This window comes from Papio anubis, chromosome 14 (assembly GCF_008728515.1).
Source record: "Papio anubis isolate 15944 chromosome 14, Panubis1.0, whole genome shotgun sequence".
Taxonomy (NCBI): Eukaryota; Metazoa; Chordata; class Mammalia; order Primates; family Cercopithecidae; genus Papio; species Papio anubis.
Window position 1 is genome coordinate 36,736,068 of NC_044989.1, and position 19,550 is coordinate 36,755,617.

At 42.9% G+C, this 19,550-nt stretch overlaps 1 protein-coding gene across 3 annotated transcripts in view; it reads right to left on the reverse strand.

Moving 5' to 3' along the window:
- FEZ2 (fasciculation and elongation protein zeta 2) overlaps window positions 1-3,410 on the reverse strand; it is a 44,807-nt gene extending 41,397 nt beyond the window's left edge. For all 3 annotated transcript variants that reach the window (XM_003908495.4, XM_003908496.4, XM_009183987.4), the window contains exon 1: window positions 3,089-3,410. In XM_003908495.4, coding sequence (XP_003908544.1) covers window positions 3,089-3,360 — 272 coding nt within the window. In that variant the 5' untranslated portion in view covers window positions 3,361-3,410. The remainder of the gene's footprint in view (window positions 1-3,088) is intronic.
- Between the last annotated feature and the right edge of the window lie 16,140 nt (window positions 3,411-19,550).

Consider the following 19,550-nt stretch of genomic DNA (forward strand, 5'->3'; position numbering starts at 1 on the left):
AATTTGAGGCATTTGCTTTGTCTGCTTATTCGCTCCTTCTTAAACGAGGCTATAAGAAAAAGGCAAATGGGAAGGAATACTTCACTTAGAAGCACCTGTTGGTGACTTTGCTCTTCCAAGAAAATGAAAGCCAATTAACAGTCTCCACCAAGGTCAAAACAATGGTAGTTGGAAGGACATAGAGGCAACTCTAGTGAAAGATTTCTAGAATTCTGCAGTCAAGACATATGAACTGCCTTCATCTTTATCATAAAGCATTACAACCAGTTTTAAACAATGGTCAGGAGAGCTCTTTTGCAAGGAGGTCAAAGTCCTACCAACACTGAATCCTGCAGAATACTCTTACAAGTAAAACCTCAGTAGATAATACAATCCATACTTAACCAAAACAAAAGCTGAGGCTCAGAGAAGTTAAATAAAGTGCCAGGGGTCAGGGAGGGTTTTGGGGTGATTCAACCATATTACATTTATGGTGCACTTTATTTATATTATTATTATATTGTCATATATAATAATTATACAACTCACCATAATGTAGAATCAGTGGGAGCCCTGAGCTTGTTTTCCTGCAACTAGATGGTCCTATCTGGGGGTGAGGGGAGACAGTGACAGATCATCAGGCATTAGATTCTCATAAGGTATCTGCAAACTAGATCCCTCACCTGCGCAGTTCTAAATCCTATTAGATCCTACCTAATGCTGCGGCTGATCTGACAGGAGGTGGCTCAGGTGGTAATACAAGCAATGGGGAGGAGCTGGAAATACAGACGAAGCTTTGCTCACTCACTCAACCACTCACTGTTGTGTGGCCCAGTTCCAGTACCGGTCTGTGGACCAGGGTTTGGGGACCCCCTGACCTAAAGCACAGCAATATCTGAGTAAAACAATTATCAATTCTATCTAGTGAAAAGGGAGCTGGAACAAACTATCAAGCAATGCTGAGTATGTTTCTGTAATATAAAAGGGACAATGCCAGTGATGACCAGCTCCCAACTCCTGAAAAAAAAGATTTCTTATGCATTCCCAAGTCAAGAGACATGAATTACCACCAACATACCATCTACTAAATACCATTAACAAGAGCAACAACATATTTTTAAGCAAAGGCTAAAATAACCTACTTTCCTGACAGTCTAAGTGAAATAAGGACTTGTAATGATCTACATACAATCCTCTAATTGATTTAAGTCAGCTACTCTTGATAAACCCAAATACATAATAAACCTACACTAATTTTTAAATCCAGAATGTGTCCCGGGTTTAGTGAGTCAGAGTATCTAAATCTACATATACATAAAATTATCTTCTCTTTGGAAACAGGCTTCCAAAAATGTCATCTTTTGCTACTGACTGCATGCACGTGTGTATAAAATCCAATTATAAATTTTTCCCTTCTCCACACCTGGGCAGAACACTGTACAGAGGAACCAATAAAAGGAGATAGTCTCCAAACACAGGTGGGTCTGCGCCACTGCTCAGCCATGTTTACAAGCCCCACTCCCAAAGCTGTCTTTTCAAGCTTCCTACCTTATTCCTGATAAATCTGTTTGTTTCACAGAAGAAAGGAGACAATCAGGCTGGAAACTCCTTTCCACGCCTGTAACTCCTGCCCTGTCTTTCAAAACTTCTTCCCTAACCTCTAGGAGTCTCTCCATCCCATTAATGCTCTGAAAATCCATTCCTTCTCATGTCCTCATTTTTGAGACAAAGTCTCGCTCTGTCACCCAGGCTAGAGTGCAGCTGTGCAATGACGGCTCACTGCAACCTTCGCCCCCCCGAACTCAAGTAATCCCCCCACCTTAGCCTCCTGAGCAGCTGGGTCTGTGGGACCACAGGCATGCGCCACTGGACTCCATTAATTTTTTAAATTTTCTTGGAAAGACCAGGTTTCCCTATATTGCCCAGTCTGGTCTCGAAATGTTGGAAGCAAGCCATCCTCTCACCACAGCCTCCCAAAGTGCTGGGATCACAGGTGTGAGTCACCGCACCCAATCTTATTCCACTCATTTTACCTTCAGCCTCTCCAGAGGCTCCTTTCCCCCCATATACACAACATGCTCAAGTCCCCTTACTCTCACCATTCCTATTTACCAACTTTTGGGGGTAAAACCATGGTACCTAATTACAACTCTTAACCAAATTATAATTGCGGTTCAGGGAGGTTTAAAAAGTGCCCTCAGGAACTCTGCGCCTCCCCTCCCCCAGCTTTCACAAATCCCCATGAACCTATCATTGCACTTAGGTGATTCTGTAATTATTAATATTACTTGTGTATGCCTTGGTCTCCCCACCAGCCCATGAGATCGTTACCATCAGTAAACAGGGCCCTTCGTTTTCGTCTCTGTGGCGGCTCGCACTCTACCGGGGCTCTCGGATGGGTCCCACAGATTCCTGTGCCCTAAATGCTGCCTCGCTCGTTGGTACTTACGCACAGGCAATATACTCCACCTTGAACGTTAGACGTTTTTCCACCTGCCAGGTACACTCCCACTCATCAGTCAGATCTCGTTTGCTCATTTCTCTATAGTCTTTCCTGACTCTCCCCCAGACATACGCTTTTAAGTCTCCCACATTTGGTACATATAACCATTGCAGCACTAATTACATCCATACAAATATTTGTTTACACATCTATCTCCCATCCTACGTCGTGTCCTAACTTGGGAGGGACAATGTCCAGTCGTTTTGGTGTTCCCTGTGCGAAGCGGCGCCTGGCACTCAGCAGGTGCTTAATAAATGCGACTTGAGTGAATGAATGGCGACACACGTGCCCCAGGAAGTGCCGTCTCAAACTATGGCTCTGCATTGGCGATTCCCCTCTAAAGCAAACGAGGGTTTGGTTTGCAGGAAGGAGGGCGGGAGGCACCGAGGCGGAGGTTTTCAGGGCGCTTGGCGGGCGGGGGGCAGGGGATTTAAATCGCTAGGCGAGCAGAGGCCGACGGCCCGAGGAGGGAGGCGAGAGGGCGGGGACTCTCGCGTCCATGGAGGCGGAAGGAGAGCGCGGGGAGGAGCTGCGGCCGGAGGGCCAGCGGGTCGGGCGAGGGGCAGGGGAGGCTCCCGCCCGCTCCCGGCCGGGGCCCGCACTCACTCGTCCCCCTGCAGGAGGCTGCGCTCCGTGATGGGCCGCACGGCCGCCCTCGGGGGCTCGGCGCCCGGATCCGAGGGGCGGAAGCACAGGCTCAGCTTCTCCTCCAAGCTGCAGGCCAGGGCCGGGAAACCGTCGGCGCCCCCGCCCGCCCCGGCCCCGGCCCCCGCCCCCGCCCCGGCCTCGGGGCTCGCGTTACAGTTCTCCTGGTCCAGGAGGCTCCGGGCCGGCTCCTGGAACTCATAGAAATCCTGCCAGTCCCCGTCCGCCGCCATCGCCGCCCGGAGCAGTCGCGCGCCCCGCCCCGGCCGGCCCAGCCCGGCCCCGCCCCTGCCCGGAGTCCCGCCCCCGCCCGCTACCCGGCGGACAGATCCCAGGCTGTCCCATCCCTGGGTCTCCGCGTTGCCCGAGTCTTCATGGAGTAGAACCCGGTGCTCCTAGAAAGCCAAGACCTTAACTGCCTTGAGTCACTTCCTATATTCTCTATCATTTAGGAATAACTTCCCTCTTAGCTTCCCTTATTAGAAACCTGGCCTAAATGTGGCTAAAATAAAGGACTTCTTTAAACTTGCGACCTAATATCAGATTACGCCCCGAAAGTTGTTTTCCCCAAGGTAACCTGCTCCTTTCCTAACTTGTCAACCAGAATAACAGCCAGAGTCACTGGGAAATGTTTAAGTGGTACCGAAATTCATTCCTCAAATATTTTGGCTCTCACGTGCAAAGCACCTGCCAGATCCTGCAGAACATACAAAGATAAATAATTATGCCAGTTAACATTTGCAAAGCACTTAGAACAATGCCTAGTAGTAGATACCCTGTATGTATGTTATAACTAATACATGGGTGCCGCATGCACAGGGCTTACAATGTCGGAGTGATAAGAGTAATAAGAAATTATTTAGACCTCATAAAAAGTAAGTGTGGGGCCGGGCGCGGTGGCTCAAGCCTGTAATCCCAGCACTTTGGGAGGCCGAGACGGGCGGATCACGAGGTCAGGAGATCGAGACCGTCCTGGCTAACACGGTGAAACCCTGTCTCTACTAAAAAATACAAAAAACTAGCCGGGGGAGGTGGTGGGCGCCTGTAGTCCCAGCTACCCGGGAGGCTGAGGCAGGAGAATGGCGTGAACCCGGGAGGCGGAGGCTGAGGCAGGAGAATGGCGTGAACCCGGGAGGCGGAGCTTGCAGTGAGCTGAGATCAGGCCACTGCACTCCAGCCGGGGCCACAGAGCGAGACTCTGTCTCAAAAAAAAAAAAAAAAAAAAAAAAGTTAGTGTGATTAGGCGGTTCAGTTTTGCAAGATGAAAGAGTTATGGAGATGGATGGTGGTGATGGTTCCACGACAGTGGTAATGTGCTGAATGCCACTGCCACTTACAAATGGTTAAGATGGTAATTTTGTGTGTATTTTACTACAATACAAAAAAATCGGAGGAGGCCGGGCGCGGCGGCTCACGCCTATAATCCCAGCATTTTGGCAGGCCGAAGTTGACGGATAGCTTGAGGTCAGGAGTTCGAGACCAGCCTGGCCAAAATGGTGAAACCCTACCTCTACTAAAAATACAAAATTTAGCCAAACATGTTGATACACGCCTATAATCCCAGCTACTCGGGAGGCTGAGGCAGGAGAATCCCTTGAACCTGGGAGGCAGAGGTTGCAGTGAGCCAAGATTGCACCACTGTACTCCAGCCTGGGCAGCAGAGCTAGGCTGTCAAAAAAAGTATTTTTAAAGGGAGGAAAAAGTAAATATCATGAGGAAGTATGAATGTGTAGAGGCAACGAATGCTCAGTAGTTGAGAAGAGTGACATCTCTGGACTGGCATGATCAAATACTTCACTTAGAAGGTGGAGCTGGGCCGGGCGCGGTGGCTCAAGCCTGTAATCCCAGCACTTTGGGAGGCCGAGACGGGCGGATCACAAAATCAGGAGATCGAGACCATCCTGGCTAGCACGGTGAAACCCCGTCTTTACTAAAAAATACAAAAAACTAGCCGGGCGAGGTGGTGGGCGCCTGTAGTCCCAGCTACTCGGGAGGCTGAGGCAGGAGAATGGCGTAGACCCGGGAGGCGGAGCTTGCAGTGAGCTGAGATCCGGCCACTGCACTCTAGCCCGGGCGACAGAGCCAGACTTTATCTCAAAAAAAAAAAAAAAAAGAAGAAGGTGGAGCTGGTTAGGTGATGAAAGACAAGCTCATAGTTTGAAAAATAAATCTGAAGTTAGGAATAGAAAATAGGTTTTTCCCAGTATGCTTTGTCCGTCTCTTGGCAGCGTGGAAACACATTTTCATGAATACATGTTAATACCAACATTTTCTTCTTTACTAGTCCAATAAATGTTGTGTTTTACTTTAGGGATTTGTGCCATATCAAATAAAGTAGTTCTATGATTAAGCCTAAGATACTGTTGATAATTAAAGGAAATGTTGTTCCCTATTTCCTTTGAAACCATAAAGGGAGTGGATGTTGATCCCCAGTTAGCCAAGAGCTAGAACTAATTAGTCAACAGTGAACAATAGCTTTTGGATTGATGAGAAAACATTCTGACTCAGCTATCTGAACGTTACTCAAAAAGGATGCTCCAAAATATCAAAGAGCTATTTTTCTCCAGGTGTTCGACTACACACACAAAGTTATGAGGAAACTATCTAGTTGATGCAGACTCTCTAAATTGTGTACATGGCTAAGATAAAATTAATTTATTTTTCTTGACTCATATTTCCATTTACCTGTTATGCTGTGTCCACATGTGAGTGAAAATGATTGCTCTTAGAACCCAAATGTAGCACTGTCAACATTTTCAGATGTTTTTAAATAAATTGCCTCTAGTTTAGCTCCAGTAGTATTCGAATTTTATTTTAGTCAAATTTCTTACACAGGATGCTTTTTACTTTTAATTAAAGAGAAATTACTTGATATTACCCTATGCATTTTGAATATCCCTTTGGGAAAACAAGATGAAAATCACTTTTCTTGGTCAACTCATGTTTGCATACTCATGGTAACCTTGGCACTCAACGCTATCCGTAAGAAGTCTCCAAATAGATGTGTCTGTGAGAAAATACTGTATTTATCTATAATGTTGACACTTTATAGGGACAGAGCAATTAGATTAGAAAGAAACCAGAGAGTGGAATAAATTGTTAATTGGTGCCTTGGTAGATTTTAAATAGTTACTGTAAACACAAACACATAACAGCAGAAAACTGTTTAAATACTTGTAAATTTAAACCGTTTAAATGTTTGTAACCAGATAAAATTATAAAGTAGCAATGTTTCTCTTCAATGCCTTCCACACACCTCTCTTCCCATGTGTGTCTGGGGACTTCAGGTTGCTCCACAGCCTTCCAGATCATCCTATAGGAGAAGAGACCATGTTCCACCCAGATCGTGGCCCCATTCCCTTATCCCCACCCTTTCCTTTAGTTCCTTTGGTACTGGGCGCAGACTTCTTTAAGAGAATCCAGCTCCAAGTTACTGTTCTGTAAACCCCTTCACTTAATAATTCCTGACAGCAAGCTTAGCTCATTTCCCAGTAACTCTCCTAACCATCAGCCAAATTCTAGCTTCCTACACTGCCACAAATCTAGAAACACCACAGGCTTCCTGCCAGCCTCGCCTGTTTTGATCAGTCCATCAATACCCAAAAGCTTCCAATTACGAAGAGGTTCTTTCACTTTGTTGTATCTCACATAACCTGCTTCTACTAATATGTCCACCAAAATCTATTTATTTTGGACCTTTTATTTCCTACCAACTCCTGCAGGCCATAAGAAAACGAACACGTGTAAACGTGCTTACTCACTTGATATATTAAGAAAAGCTAGCCTATTGAATTAATTTTCAGCCCTTGATTCAAAATTAGAAAGAGAATATAGAAGAACTTTTAAAGAGAGATTTATAGCTCTTGAGTATTATATGGATATTAATCATTTAAGATGGAAAAGGTTACTTTTCTGTTTTGACAATGTACTTAAATTTTGCACATATATATATCAGAGTGGAAGTTTACATAACAAAAAATTTTAAAATCAGTTATTCAACATATAGGCCACCTGTCTTGGTCCATTTTGTGTTGCTATCACAGAATCCCACAGACTGAGTAATTTATAAAGAAATTGATTTCTCACAGTTCTGGAGGCGAGAAAGTCCAAGATTATGGTGCTGACATCTGGTGAGGGCTTTCATGTTGTGTCATCTCAAGGCAGAAGGTGGAAGGGCAAGAGAGTGTGAGAGAGCAGGGAGAGAAGGAAGGTCAGACTGATTCATTTATCAGAAATCTACTTCTGCCATAACTAACACGCTTCTGAGATAATGCTGTTAATTCATACATGAGGGCATTGTCCCCCATGATCCAAACACCTCTCAAAGGTCCCCATGATCCAAACACCTCTCAAAACTGTTGCATTGGGGATGAAGTTTCCAACACAAAACTTTAGGGGACACATTCACACCATAGCACCACCTAAAAGTATAATCAGTCAGAAAATATAAGAACTGCAAAAGAAACTGTTGAATACAAAAAATATCTTGTTGTCGAAGTACCACACTTAGCAAAGGCCAGAGGCATTATAAAGCAACAGTAAAATAATGAGAAGGTATGTAAATGAAAGTTTATTGAGAAGAGCTAAGGTAATTGCTGAAATCATTTATAACTAGAAGGAAAAAAAAAAACAGCTGATGAAGTAACAATAATTTGGAAATCTATATGGTGACCCAATAATTTAAGGAAAGATTGCTTGCTTGCCAAAAAGGAAAGAGTAGCTTCTCTTCATTTTTTCTCCTGTAAAAAAAAAAAGAAAAAAAAAGAAAAATCAAATTAACCAGACATAGTAGCATGTGCCTGTAGTCCAAATTACTTGGGAGGCTGAGGCAGGTGGATCACTTGAGCCCAGGAGTTCATTACAGTGAGCTATGATGGCACCACTACACTTCAGCCTGGGTGACAGAGCAAGACCCTGTCTCTTAAAAAATAAAAATCAAGAAACTGTTGAGGAGGCAAAGACCACAATCTAGAATTTAGTAATAAAGAATATTTCATTCCAGTTCATTCAAGTTTGATAGAGATAAATCTTTAGTGAACAGCCATACCTTCCATTTTAATGATTAAGCCAGCGTCCTGATCAGGCAGAACCACCTGAAGAAGAAGCAGTAGCAGGCTCCAAGAGAAGAAACCAGGGTGACTGGCCATGGCTGCACCCTTACAAGGCACCACAATAGCTGGGTAGGGAAAACACTGCCAAGTGCATGCCTGCTTGTGTTCTGGGTAATCAAATGCTGGTCTCTTAAAAATAAATGGAAACAACCATTGGCGGTAGTTGTTTATCTGACATCATAATTTGTTCACCATCCCTCCTATTTTGCCTCTTGATTAAATCTGTATTTTATACTACAGTTATGTAAATTAACTTCACTGGAAAGTAATACAAAATTAATAAAATAGACTATTGTCATTGGTGGACTTGAGTTTTCAGGGAGGCATTTGAGGCACTAATTTGAGAAGAAAAAGAAAATCAGTGGAAATGGGAAAGCTTTCTTTGACCCATACAGGGAAAAAAAAAAAAAAAAAAAAAAAAGATGAAGAAAAGAGAAAAAGTTGTGAACCTTCAAGAAAATAGAAATAAGTTCACTTCACACTGACCTGGGGGAAAACAAGTAAGAAAAAAAGCAAACAGTTATATTGAGCACGATGACTGAGTGTCAGTAGGTGACACCGTAATAGAGTAACAGGGCACATCTGGAGACTAGGTGGCATCAAAAAAGGGACCAATAGGTTTATAGAGAGAAGTGGACACAGACAATTCAGAGGCGTTTGCAGCTGAAAAGAAACAGGGAGACTTGGATTATATTTGGGTGGCATTATGTTTTTTCTGGCATACTTATTAATATAAATTTCTTAATAAGAGTACTTGTCCCAAATTGTCTCTAGTTTCAAGTGTTAGGACAAGGGAACCATACTATCCAGCAATATTCCACAAAATCAGCCAGATAAGTCTGCCAAAATTTGCACTGAGGGTAGTATAAGAATGAGCATTAGGCCGGGCACAGTAGCTCACGCCTGTAATCCCAACACTTTGGGAGACCGAGGCAGGTGGATTACTTGAGGCCAGGAGTTCGAGACCAGCCTGGCCAACCACATCTCTACTAAAAATCCAAAACTTAGCGGGGCATAATGACTCATGCTTGTAGTCCCAGCCTACTCGGGAGGCTGAGGCACAAGAATCATTTGGACCTGGGAGGCGGAGGTTGCAGTGAGCAGAGATTGCGCCACTGCACTCCAGTCTGGGCAACAGCGAGACTTGGCCTCAAAAAAAATTTTGTATTCTTGCCCCTAAGTTTTTATATTCAAACGTATTAAAATTTCCTGTCTTTAAAAAAGGAAAATTTCATTGTAAACAAAGTGGGGATGAAGTGGGACTAAAGGTGAGGATGTCTATTTTACATAAAACATTTTAATTTTTTTAAGCTGTAAGTTTAGTAGGGTTTTCTCTTCTCTTTTCTTATTAAGTGTGGTCAAAATGTCTTCACAGCAAAAGAGCTGCGCCAATATCGCTCATCAAAATAGCTTAATCAAAATGTTATGTAGCTAAATAAATATCCCACTTAAGTCAGATGGGTGTTGGTCTACAGAAACAAAACAAAGTAGCCTATTAAGATAATTGTTTACATAATTTAAGCAAACAGACATGTAATTGCTCAATTTTCTGCCTGATTTGACTAGGGTAGACATAAAAGTAAGCTAGTTGTTTCTAATCTGGTATTAAAGGGTTTAGCATAGGAGATTTGTTAATTCCTTGTTCTTATTGTTTAAAGAAAGAAATGTTAGTTTTATTCCATGTTGTAAAGACAGAGACAGTTACTTTGTAACTCCAAAGGATTGCTCTGCTCTTTGGAAAACTGGATTAGTATATACCCCAATGTCAGTGATTCTCACCAACCTGGGATTTGTGATGAACTGAATTACTACCCGTGCCTGAATTTCAGTATCTCATTAACCCCCAGCCATGGAAATGCAAGACTCTTGGTACCCCTGATGCCTACATTGTGCTGTTGATGTACCCAGCTCTGTGGCTAAGTGGGCACCGGAGACAGCAGGCACTCTCCAGACTGCATCTACCTAGACGGGCCAGCTAAACTCAGCCTCAGCCTTCTCCTTTTGTTATGAGCTAAACTGTGTCCTCTCAAAATCCATAGTTGAAGCTGTAAGCCCCAGCACCTCAGAATATGACTGTATTGAGAGGTAAAGTATTCATAGATGTGATTAAATTAAAATGAAGAATATTTGGATGGGCACAGTGGCTCACCTGTAATCCCTGCATTTTGGGAGACCGAGGCGGGCAAATCACTCACTTGAGGTCAGGAGTTTGAGACCAGCCTGGCCAACATGATGAAATGCCATCTCTACTAAAAATGCAAAATATATATTAGCCAGGTGTGGTGGCATGAGCCTGTAATCCCAGCTACTAATGAGGCTGAGGCAGGAGAATCACTTGAACCCAGGAGATGGAGGTTGCAGTGAGCCAAGATTGCACCATTGCCCTCCAGCCTGGGCAACAGAGTGAGACTGTCTCAAATTTTAAAAATAATAATAATAAAAGAAAGAAGAGAAAATTTGTTAAGAGTGTGCCCTAATCCAGTCTGACTGGTATCCAGAGGAAATTTGGACACACCAGAAAACAGCAGGGATGCAGTCACACAGGGGAGAGGCCACATGAAGACAAGGTGAGATGGTGACCATGTGCAGGCCGAGGAGAGACACCTCAGCAGAAACCAACCCAGCTGACACCTTCGTCTTAGACTTCTAGCATCCAGAACTGTGAGGAAATGAACTTCTTTTGCTTCAGCTGCCCAGTCTGTGACATTTTGCCATGGGAGCTCTCACAGACTGATACACCATCCATAGTCATCCCAGTGGTTCCTGACAGTCTCCACAGAGATGGGACAGATATGATTCTCTTCTTCCTTCTGGCTTCTTTGTCGCCTTGAATATTGCTCTCGCCTAGAAATAACAGCAAGTGGCTGTTAACTGGGTGACATACTAGTGAAAGCAGAACCAGAACTTTCTGCCTACCCTATGACCCACCTACAGGTGAGAAAACTAGAAATTCTAAAGAAGAATTTGAGTCGTCGAGATACAGAACTGTCAGCCAGATTAGGAGGGCCTGGGGTGCTCCCTACTCAAGCCAAGTGTGAGGGCTTCCCAAGAACCAGAGTGTGGGCCAACCTTGCAAGAAGGATCAATAAACAGTGTCTTCCTCTCCAGCTGGATGGTTACTTAGATGAAGGACCTGGACACTGCTGCCCCTGTGAGCCCAGAGTGGGACACCATGAGGGAGTTCTTGGGAGATCCTGATTGAAGTCCCCTGGAATTAGGAGACACATGGGAAGTTAAAAACTGAGGCTAACTCGTGCCTAAAGAACTCACAAGCCTGCGAGGGGTGGGAACTTCCCATGACAGTGAGGTCTACAGGTAGGCAGCCCATGCTTACACCATCTGTTGGGCAAGGATGCATGGTTTTCCCTGGGGTCAGAGTGGAAGACAGCTAAAAGGGGCTGACTTGGAGTCACCTTGAAAGGTCCCTGGTGTAAACTAGTTCAGCCATTATGGAAAACAGTATGGCTGATTCTCAAGGATCTAGAACTAGAAGTACCATATGACCCAGCCATCCCACTGGGTATACTAAAGGTTATAAATCATGCTGCTATAAGACACATGCACCACATTGTGTTCATTGTGGCACTATTACAATAGCAAAGACTTGGAATCAACCCAAATGTATGCATCAGTGACAGACTGGATTAAAATGTGGCACATATACCATGGAATACTACACAGCCATAAAAAGGATGAGTTTGTGTCACAGGGACATGGATGCAGCTGGAAACCATCATTGTCAGCAAACTATCACAAGAACAGAAAACCCAAACACATGTTCTCACTCATAGGTGGGAACTGAACACCAATGAGATCCCTTGGACTTCGGGCAGGAACATCACACACGGGCCCTATTGTGGGGAGGGAGGGAAGGATTGCATCGGGAGTTATACCTGATGTAAATGACGAGTTGATGGGTGCTGACGAGTTGATGGGTGCAGCACACCAACATGGCACAAGTACATATATGTAACAAACCTGCACGTTATGCACATGTACCCTAGAACTTAAAGTATAATAATAAAAAAAAAAAAGAAAAAGAAAAAAAAAAGAAAAGATCCCACAAAAAGGGTTAGCAGAGTTGAGGAGACTCCAGCAGGAGACCACCCCAACCTAACAGGAAGAGGATGCAGAGTGGGGGAGGATGTGATGGAGAAAAGTGAAAGAGCAAACCAGTTCTCAGGTCAGGTCTAAGCAGGCCAGGAGGCTAACACAAATATAAGATAGAGGTTGTGATTTACATTGAATCAGACTTCTTCATACGTAGTAGTAAAACTGTTCTTATATATGAAAGTCACTGAAAAGCCATGGGCTCCAGCCAAAGATGACAGCCAGGAGTGTGGAAGGGAAATAGGACAGTTCATGTTTAAAGACATGAACATGGGAGGAGAAAGGGAGCTTTCTCCTTAGTGTACTTTAGCAAATTCAACCCATTCAAATTTTAGCTCTAACCACCTTGGACAGACACCATTGCAGCCCTCAATTTTCATCTCTCCTAGATGGTTCCCACCCCCTGCCTCATCATGCACGGAGCCTTTCATTTTCTTTCCAAATCAATAGCAGTGTCCTGATAAATATCAATTCATGAGAATATAAATGCTTAAGAAGTTTTCTATTCCAGTACAATGAGACTCAACTTTGAGATCACCTGGCATCACCACAGCGGTAATTAATCTACATTTAAACCACCAATCAAGATAAATGCCAAGTAGAAATAGTTACTAGAGGATGGACGTACAGATGAGAACTATCTCAATGAAAATGTCTCCAAAATTCCAGGCTGTGATCTGGATGCAATGCAGTTGCTCATGTAGGTCAGAAATCAAGGGAAAAAATCAACCAGCTCTCTGGTCCCATTATGAAAGTGTGGTGGATTGAGGGTATTAACTACTGGAAATCACAGGGACCAAAGACACCAGTTCTGTAGAATAAAGTAAGTTTGAGATAAAGTGCAGTACAGACGGTCAAGGTAATGCTGCCTTTTGCTTCACCTTCAGAAGCTGAAGGTAACAAGGTTATCTTTTGTTATGAGATGCTTTGATTTGAGTCAGCCAAGTGTAGGGTTTTGGTATTTGACAAATAAGGATTCCTTCTCCTTTGCCGAACTCCTGGCTTAATGGTAATATATCATCATTTTTATTTGTCAAAAACATTTTAAAATTATTCATTACCTCTTTGTTATTCAAGTTTGCTTTGCCACAAACCTCAACTTCCCAGCCCTCTAAATAGGGATACTTGTGTTACACATTCATGGAAAATGTTGATAGGAAAAACAATAGGTCCTCTAGCCTCTCACTCCTGATAAGATTTTACTCCTTAGTTCAATAATCTTCCATGAATGGGGTAAAAACAACCAAAATTTCAGAAGCACTAGAGACCATTTCCTTTGTCATTAACACCCAAGAAATAGTACAAGAAACTGAACATGCCTCTCCAATTCTCCCAGTAAAATGCATAGAGAAACAATAGCATGTGGATAGACTCTTGTATTTAAACAAAGGAGAGACGTCTGTAAGCTTCTATTATTATGGGTGGTATCCTACCTATGAATGATTTATAAAGTGGAATTTGTTTGTTTCTCTGAATTGTTTTGAGGATCGATTTGCCTCTAAGTTTGTTCTGTATCTAAAAGTGGTATTAAAATAGTCTCCCATAGGCAAAGGGTGACATTAGCAAAAGACTGTGCTTTTAATACTCCATGAAACAGGCATTGATTTTTATATGTGTTTAATAATAAATGCTAAATGACCCTGGAAGCAGAGACACATCTCCAGTGTCTAATAAAATAAACAATATTTACTTCTTTGAAATTAAATTCTTTAATCAAAGATCACTATAAGGAAATACAGCACTGACATCTTCCAAAAATGTCAAAAGAGTAAAGACTACAAAATTAATAACTTATACATACTGTATTTTGCAAATGATAGTGGTTACATATGCACCAAATTATTTTTGAAAAATCAAATTTACTTGTAATTGGTTTCATAGAACAATGGCATTTTCCCTATACCCTCGGAATTTGTAATTAGCCTCTGTAGTTCTCTAAGTCACAGAAATTTCTTTTCCATGCTTGGCACCTGAATTATCATATTGATAGTTTTGACAACTTGAAAATACCTATCTTAAATGATGGGTAAGACACACCACTAGATGTTGTTGTACAATTTTTAAATCCATTTATTCATACTCATTTGACCCAATTGTAGTCCTTACCCAGACCTCTTACATACATCCCTTATTTTATCAACTGCCTTTTAAATGTATCCATACAAGGCCGGGCGCTGTGGCTCACGCCTGTAATCCCAGCACTTTGGGAGGCCGAGGTGGGAGGATCACAAGGTCAGGAGATCGAGACCATCCTGGTCAACACGGTGAAACCCCGTCTCTACTAAAAATACAAAAAATTAGCCGGGCGCGGTGGCGGGCACCTGTAGTCCCAGCTACTCGGGAGGCTGAGGCAGGAGAATGGCGTGAACCCGGGAGGCGGAGCTTGCAGTGAGCCGAGATCGCGCCACTGCACTCCAGCCTGGGAGACACAGCAAGACTCCGTCTCAGAAAAAAAATAAAAAATAAAAAATAAAATAAAAAAATAAATGTATCCATACAATTTCTTTTTCCCTATCTACAATTATTTTAATTATTTTCTACTTTCTCATCTAGTTCTTCATTCTTTTATTTTCTTCATTTGCTCCCAGATGATTTTCTCTACTTTGGAGAATGTCATGAGAGTTGGACTCGAGCCATTTATGTGTTTAGAACAGCATTTTCCCAATTCCTCCAATATTTTCATTGCCATTTACAAAGGCATTTGAAACTCTCCCATCCAAGTAGTCTTTTCTGGCTAAACCAAGCTGAATCCTAAAAGATGAATAAGTCACCTATTATTTTCCTTAGGTACTCCTGCCTTCCTCTTACAGTTATATCTAGTGATCAAGCTGGATGGGACCTCACCAACCAACTCTAGCAGGGTGGGCACCCTGGGCGAGCAGAGGACTTGCAATTAGACCAGTGATTAGAATTCCATCAGCCTGGAGGGTTGCGTGGGGGTGCCCTGCTACAGGTACTGAAGTTATATCCAAGTCATTCGCAGAACAAAATGTTCAGAAAAGAGTGTAGGACTCCATAGCTCCCTATAGCAGGCTCACTGGGCACTCTAGCCTCACAGTGGAGCAAAGCACAGTGACAAGGGATTCAGAAGCAGGCAATGCCCAGAGACTCAGCAGGCAGAAAAAGGGTTGAATTTACATGGTCTTCTGACAAATAGCCAGGCCTCTCCAGGTCATTGGCTGGTCTTAGAAAGTAGGGAAAGGTTAAGCCTCCATGTAGGATCTGGTGCAGAGGTAGATTTACCATGAAATTAAGGAGAAAAGCTTAAGGGACCCTTACTTGCACAAGGCACTTACAAAACCCCAGGAGGGGCAATGCAATGCATATTAAAAAGTGCTGTCATTTCAGAGAATATTAAAGACTAATTGCCGCACAAAACATTTGCAATGACTTGAAATCTTAGTGCTCATATAAGAAACCTGACAGAAGTTTTAACAAATTTGATGATAATCTTACACATTTACCTGACAATATGGCTTACAAATTGTTAAAAGTAAACCCTTAGACAAATTAAATGTAACAGAGTTTAATTGAGCAAAGAATGATTTGTACATCGGGCAACCCCCAAAACAGAACAGGTTCAGGGAGGCTCCAGCATTATTGCCCAGTCAAAAAAGGTTTGTGGACCAAAAAAAGAAAAGGGACACACAGAAAACAGAAGTACAGAAACAGCCAGATTGGTTACAGCTCAGTGTTTGCCTTATTTGAACATAGTTTGAACAGTGGCCACTTTTGATTGGCTGAAACTCAGTGATAGGCACAAGAGTAGGTTACAGCCTGTTCACATATCCAGTTAGGCTACAGCTCACTATGTACAAGGAAACCTTTAAAATATATAAAGAGGCAGTTTTAGACTAAACTTAATTTAACAAACTCATAATGTAAGCAGACAGAGGAGCCCCAGGGACTAAGGGAATTTAATCAAATTGAGCAATCAGCCTGTTTTACAGCCTCCTGCCTTGCAGCCTGTTTTTCCCCAAACCCTGTGTGGAATTTGGTCACCTAGTCAGCTGGAACCAGCCACTGACAGATCCTGGCAACATATAGATGAACACGAGTGAACTTTCCCCATTACCATGCTAAAATCTCCACCGCAGCAGGGGCTATAGCGTCATTACCATAACATGTGGCATATGTGCCAGCATCATGACTCACACACCTGCGCCACTCGGACCCCGCCTCTACATGTGATGATGCACTGTCTCCCCTCTCCATCGCCCCATAGAACCCTCCTGTCACTTTCCCCTTTTGGGGACACTGCTTTGGAGAATCCCCCAGGGTTCTCCTTACTTGAAACAGATAACAAAACTCCCATTGATCAAAACTTACGTTCTCTGGCAGAGTCATTTTTTACTCACCAGGCAAACGAGCCCTGGTTTTTTCAGGTAACAATAAACCTGAAACTTTTCTAAACTATCAATAATAAAGAAAAATATTTTGAAAAACTAGGTTAGAGGAAAGACTGAGTTTTCTAATGTCTATGGAAAATGATGTTGTAAAATTGCAGTCCTGTGAAAAGCCAATTCAAGAGTAAAAGCCAGGATCACTTGAGCCCAGGAGATGAAGGTTGCAGTGAGCCGAGATCGCACCGCTGTACTCTAGCCTGGGTGACCGAGTAAGACCCTGTCTCAAGGAAAAAAAAAAGAAAGAAAAAAAAAGAGTAAAAGCCAAATTGTAAGGGGAAAGTGTCAATGAACAAAGTCAAACTCTATGAAGTATTTGAAGAGATCTATTCTGAGCCACATATGAGTGACCAGTGATTTATGGCACAGCCCTCAGGAGATCCTGAGAACATGTGCCTATGGTGATCAGGCTACAGTTTGGTTTTATACATTTTAGGGAGACATAGACATCAATCAATACACGTAAGATCTACATTGGTTCAGTCTGGAAAGGCACAACTCAAAGCCTGGGAGGTTTCCAGGTCATAGGTAGATTTAAAGATTTGCTGATTGGCAATTGGTTGAAAGAGTTAAGTTATTGTCTAAATACTTATAATCAATAGCAGGGAATGTCTGGGTTAAGATAAGGGGTCAGCCCGGCACGATGGCTCAGGCCTGTAATCCTAGCACCTTGGGAGGTCGAGGCGGGCGGCTCACCTGAGGTCAGGAGTTCAAGACCAGCCTGGCCAACATGGTGAAACCCCATCTCTACTAAAATATAAAAATTAGCCAGGTATGATGGCAGGTGCCTGTAATCCCAGCTACTCCGGAGACTGAGACAGGAGAATCGCTTGAACCTGGGAGATGGTGGTTGCAGTGAGCCGAGATTGTGCCACTGCACTCCAGCCTGGGTGGCTGAGCAAGACTCCATCTCAAAAAAAAAAAAAAAAAAAAGGTAAGGGGTTGTGGAGACCAGGGTTCCTATTATGGAGATAGAATCAGTAGAAGGGAATGTCTGTGTTAGGATCAGGGGTTGTGGAGATCAAGGTTCCCATTATGCAGAGGAGGCCTTCAGGTAGCAGGCTTCAGAGAGAATAGATTATAATGTTTCTTATCAGAGTTGATTCTCTCCTGGATCAGGAAAAAGGTCTAGAAAAGGAAGTGGATTCTCTTCAGAATGTAGATTTTCCCCACAAGAGACAGCCTTGCAGGACTATTTTAAGAGATGGTAAAGAAACATAATTTGGGGTAAAATACATTAATTTCTTTCAGGGTCTGCCATCTGTCATGTGATGCTATACTAGAGCCAGGCTGGAATTTGTTATCTTATTGCTACATGGAGTCCGCTTTGTTAGTCTTAAGATCTGTTTTAATGTTAATGCAGGTCAGCTGGGCGTGAATTTCAACAGGGAGGAGGGAATAATGAGGAATGTCCTCTCCTGATTCCCATCACAGCCTAAACTGGTTTTTCAGGTTAACTTTAGAATGCCCTTGGCCGAGAGGAGGGAGTCCGTTCAGATGGTTGGGGGGCTTAGAATTTTATTTTTGGTTTACAAAAGTATTGCAGAGATGTGTTAGAAAATTAACTATTTAAAAATATTATGTTGTATTTCTAGAGTGTATACTGTTTGTGATACTTGTTGCCTTTTAAAATATATCATTTGTTTTTTTTCTCATTCTAAATATTTACTTTAATAGCTAATTTTGTATTATTTTTCGTAAACAGATTCCACCAAATTACATAAGCTTCAGCCTCCACAAACTCTGAATCTGCCCCTCATCAAGTGGGCTGTGCTAACAAGACGGGTGGAATGAGCTTGGCCTGGCCTGCTACCTACCATTATTTGCAAGTATGTAATTGTTAACCTAAAAGGAAGATGCTGAGGGAAAATTAACATTAGCAGAGAGTTTACTTGGGCCAAGTTTGAGGACTGCAACCCAGGAGCATAGATTCAAGTTGCCGTGAATATACACTCTGATTAGCAGCAATTACAAGTAAATTTTTTTTTCTTGTTTTGAGATGGAGTTTCACTCTTTTTGCCCAAGCTGGAGTGCAATGGCACAATCTCAGCTCACCATAACTTCCACCTCCCAGGTTCAAGCAATTCTCCTGCTTTATCCTCCCAAGTAGCTGGAATTACAGGCATGTGCCACCACACCCGGCTACTTTTGTATTTTTAGTAGAGACAGAGTTTCTCCATGTTGGTCGGGCTGGCCTCAAACTCCCGACCTCAGGTGATCCAACCACCTCGGTCTCCCAAAGTGCTGGGATTATAGGAGCCACTGCGCCTGGCCACAAGTAAATTTTTAAAGGAAACATTTAAAAATTTTGTTTACCAAAAATTTACATTCAAATAACTTGTTATTGATTGGCTATACATTGTTCTTTGTATCACAAATTCCAGGAACATGAAGATAATGGGTGAGGCAATTAGTTAGGAACCAAATGACTTTAAAAGATTGCCCGATTGCCCGTAGGCATGGGTATGTGTGTGGTGGAGTGGGGAGCTTGACTGAAGCCCTATACTCAAGTTTCTCCGGGCCTGATGAATTTTATGCACCTCACATAGCTCAGGCTGCTCCGAGCAATTTTTCTTCTCTCATAATCCATGAATATACAATGTTTAAGGCTTTAGTTAAAACTACACAAGATGGACTTATACTTCAGTGTTTTGTGGGGAGATGTTATCAAAGGCAAACAAGGGTGAGTACTTGTGTGAGAAGCTAGCCCACCTCTCAGCCACAGTCTTCTTCTGGGCCACACAGCTGGACTACATTTCCCACGCACCCTTGCAGCTCCATGTGGTCATGTGAATGAGT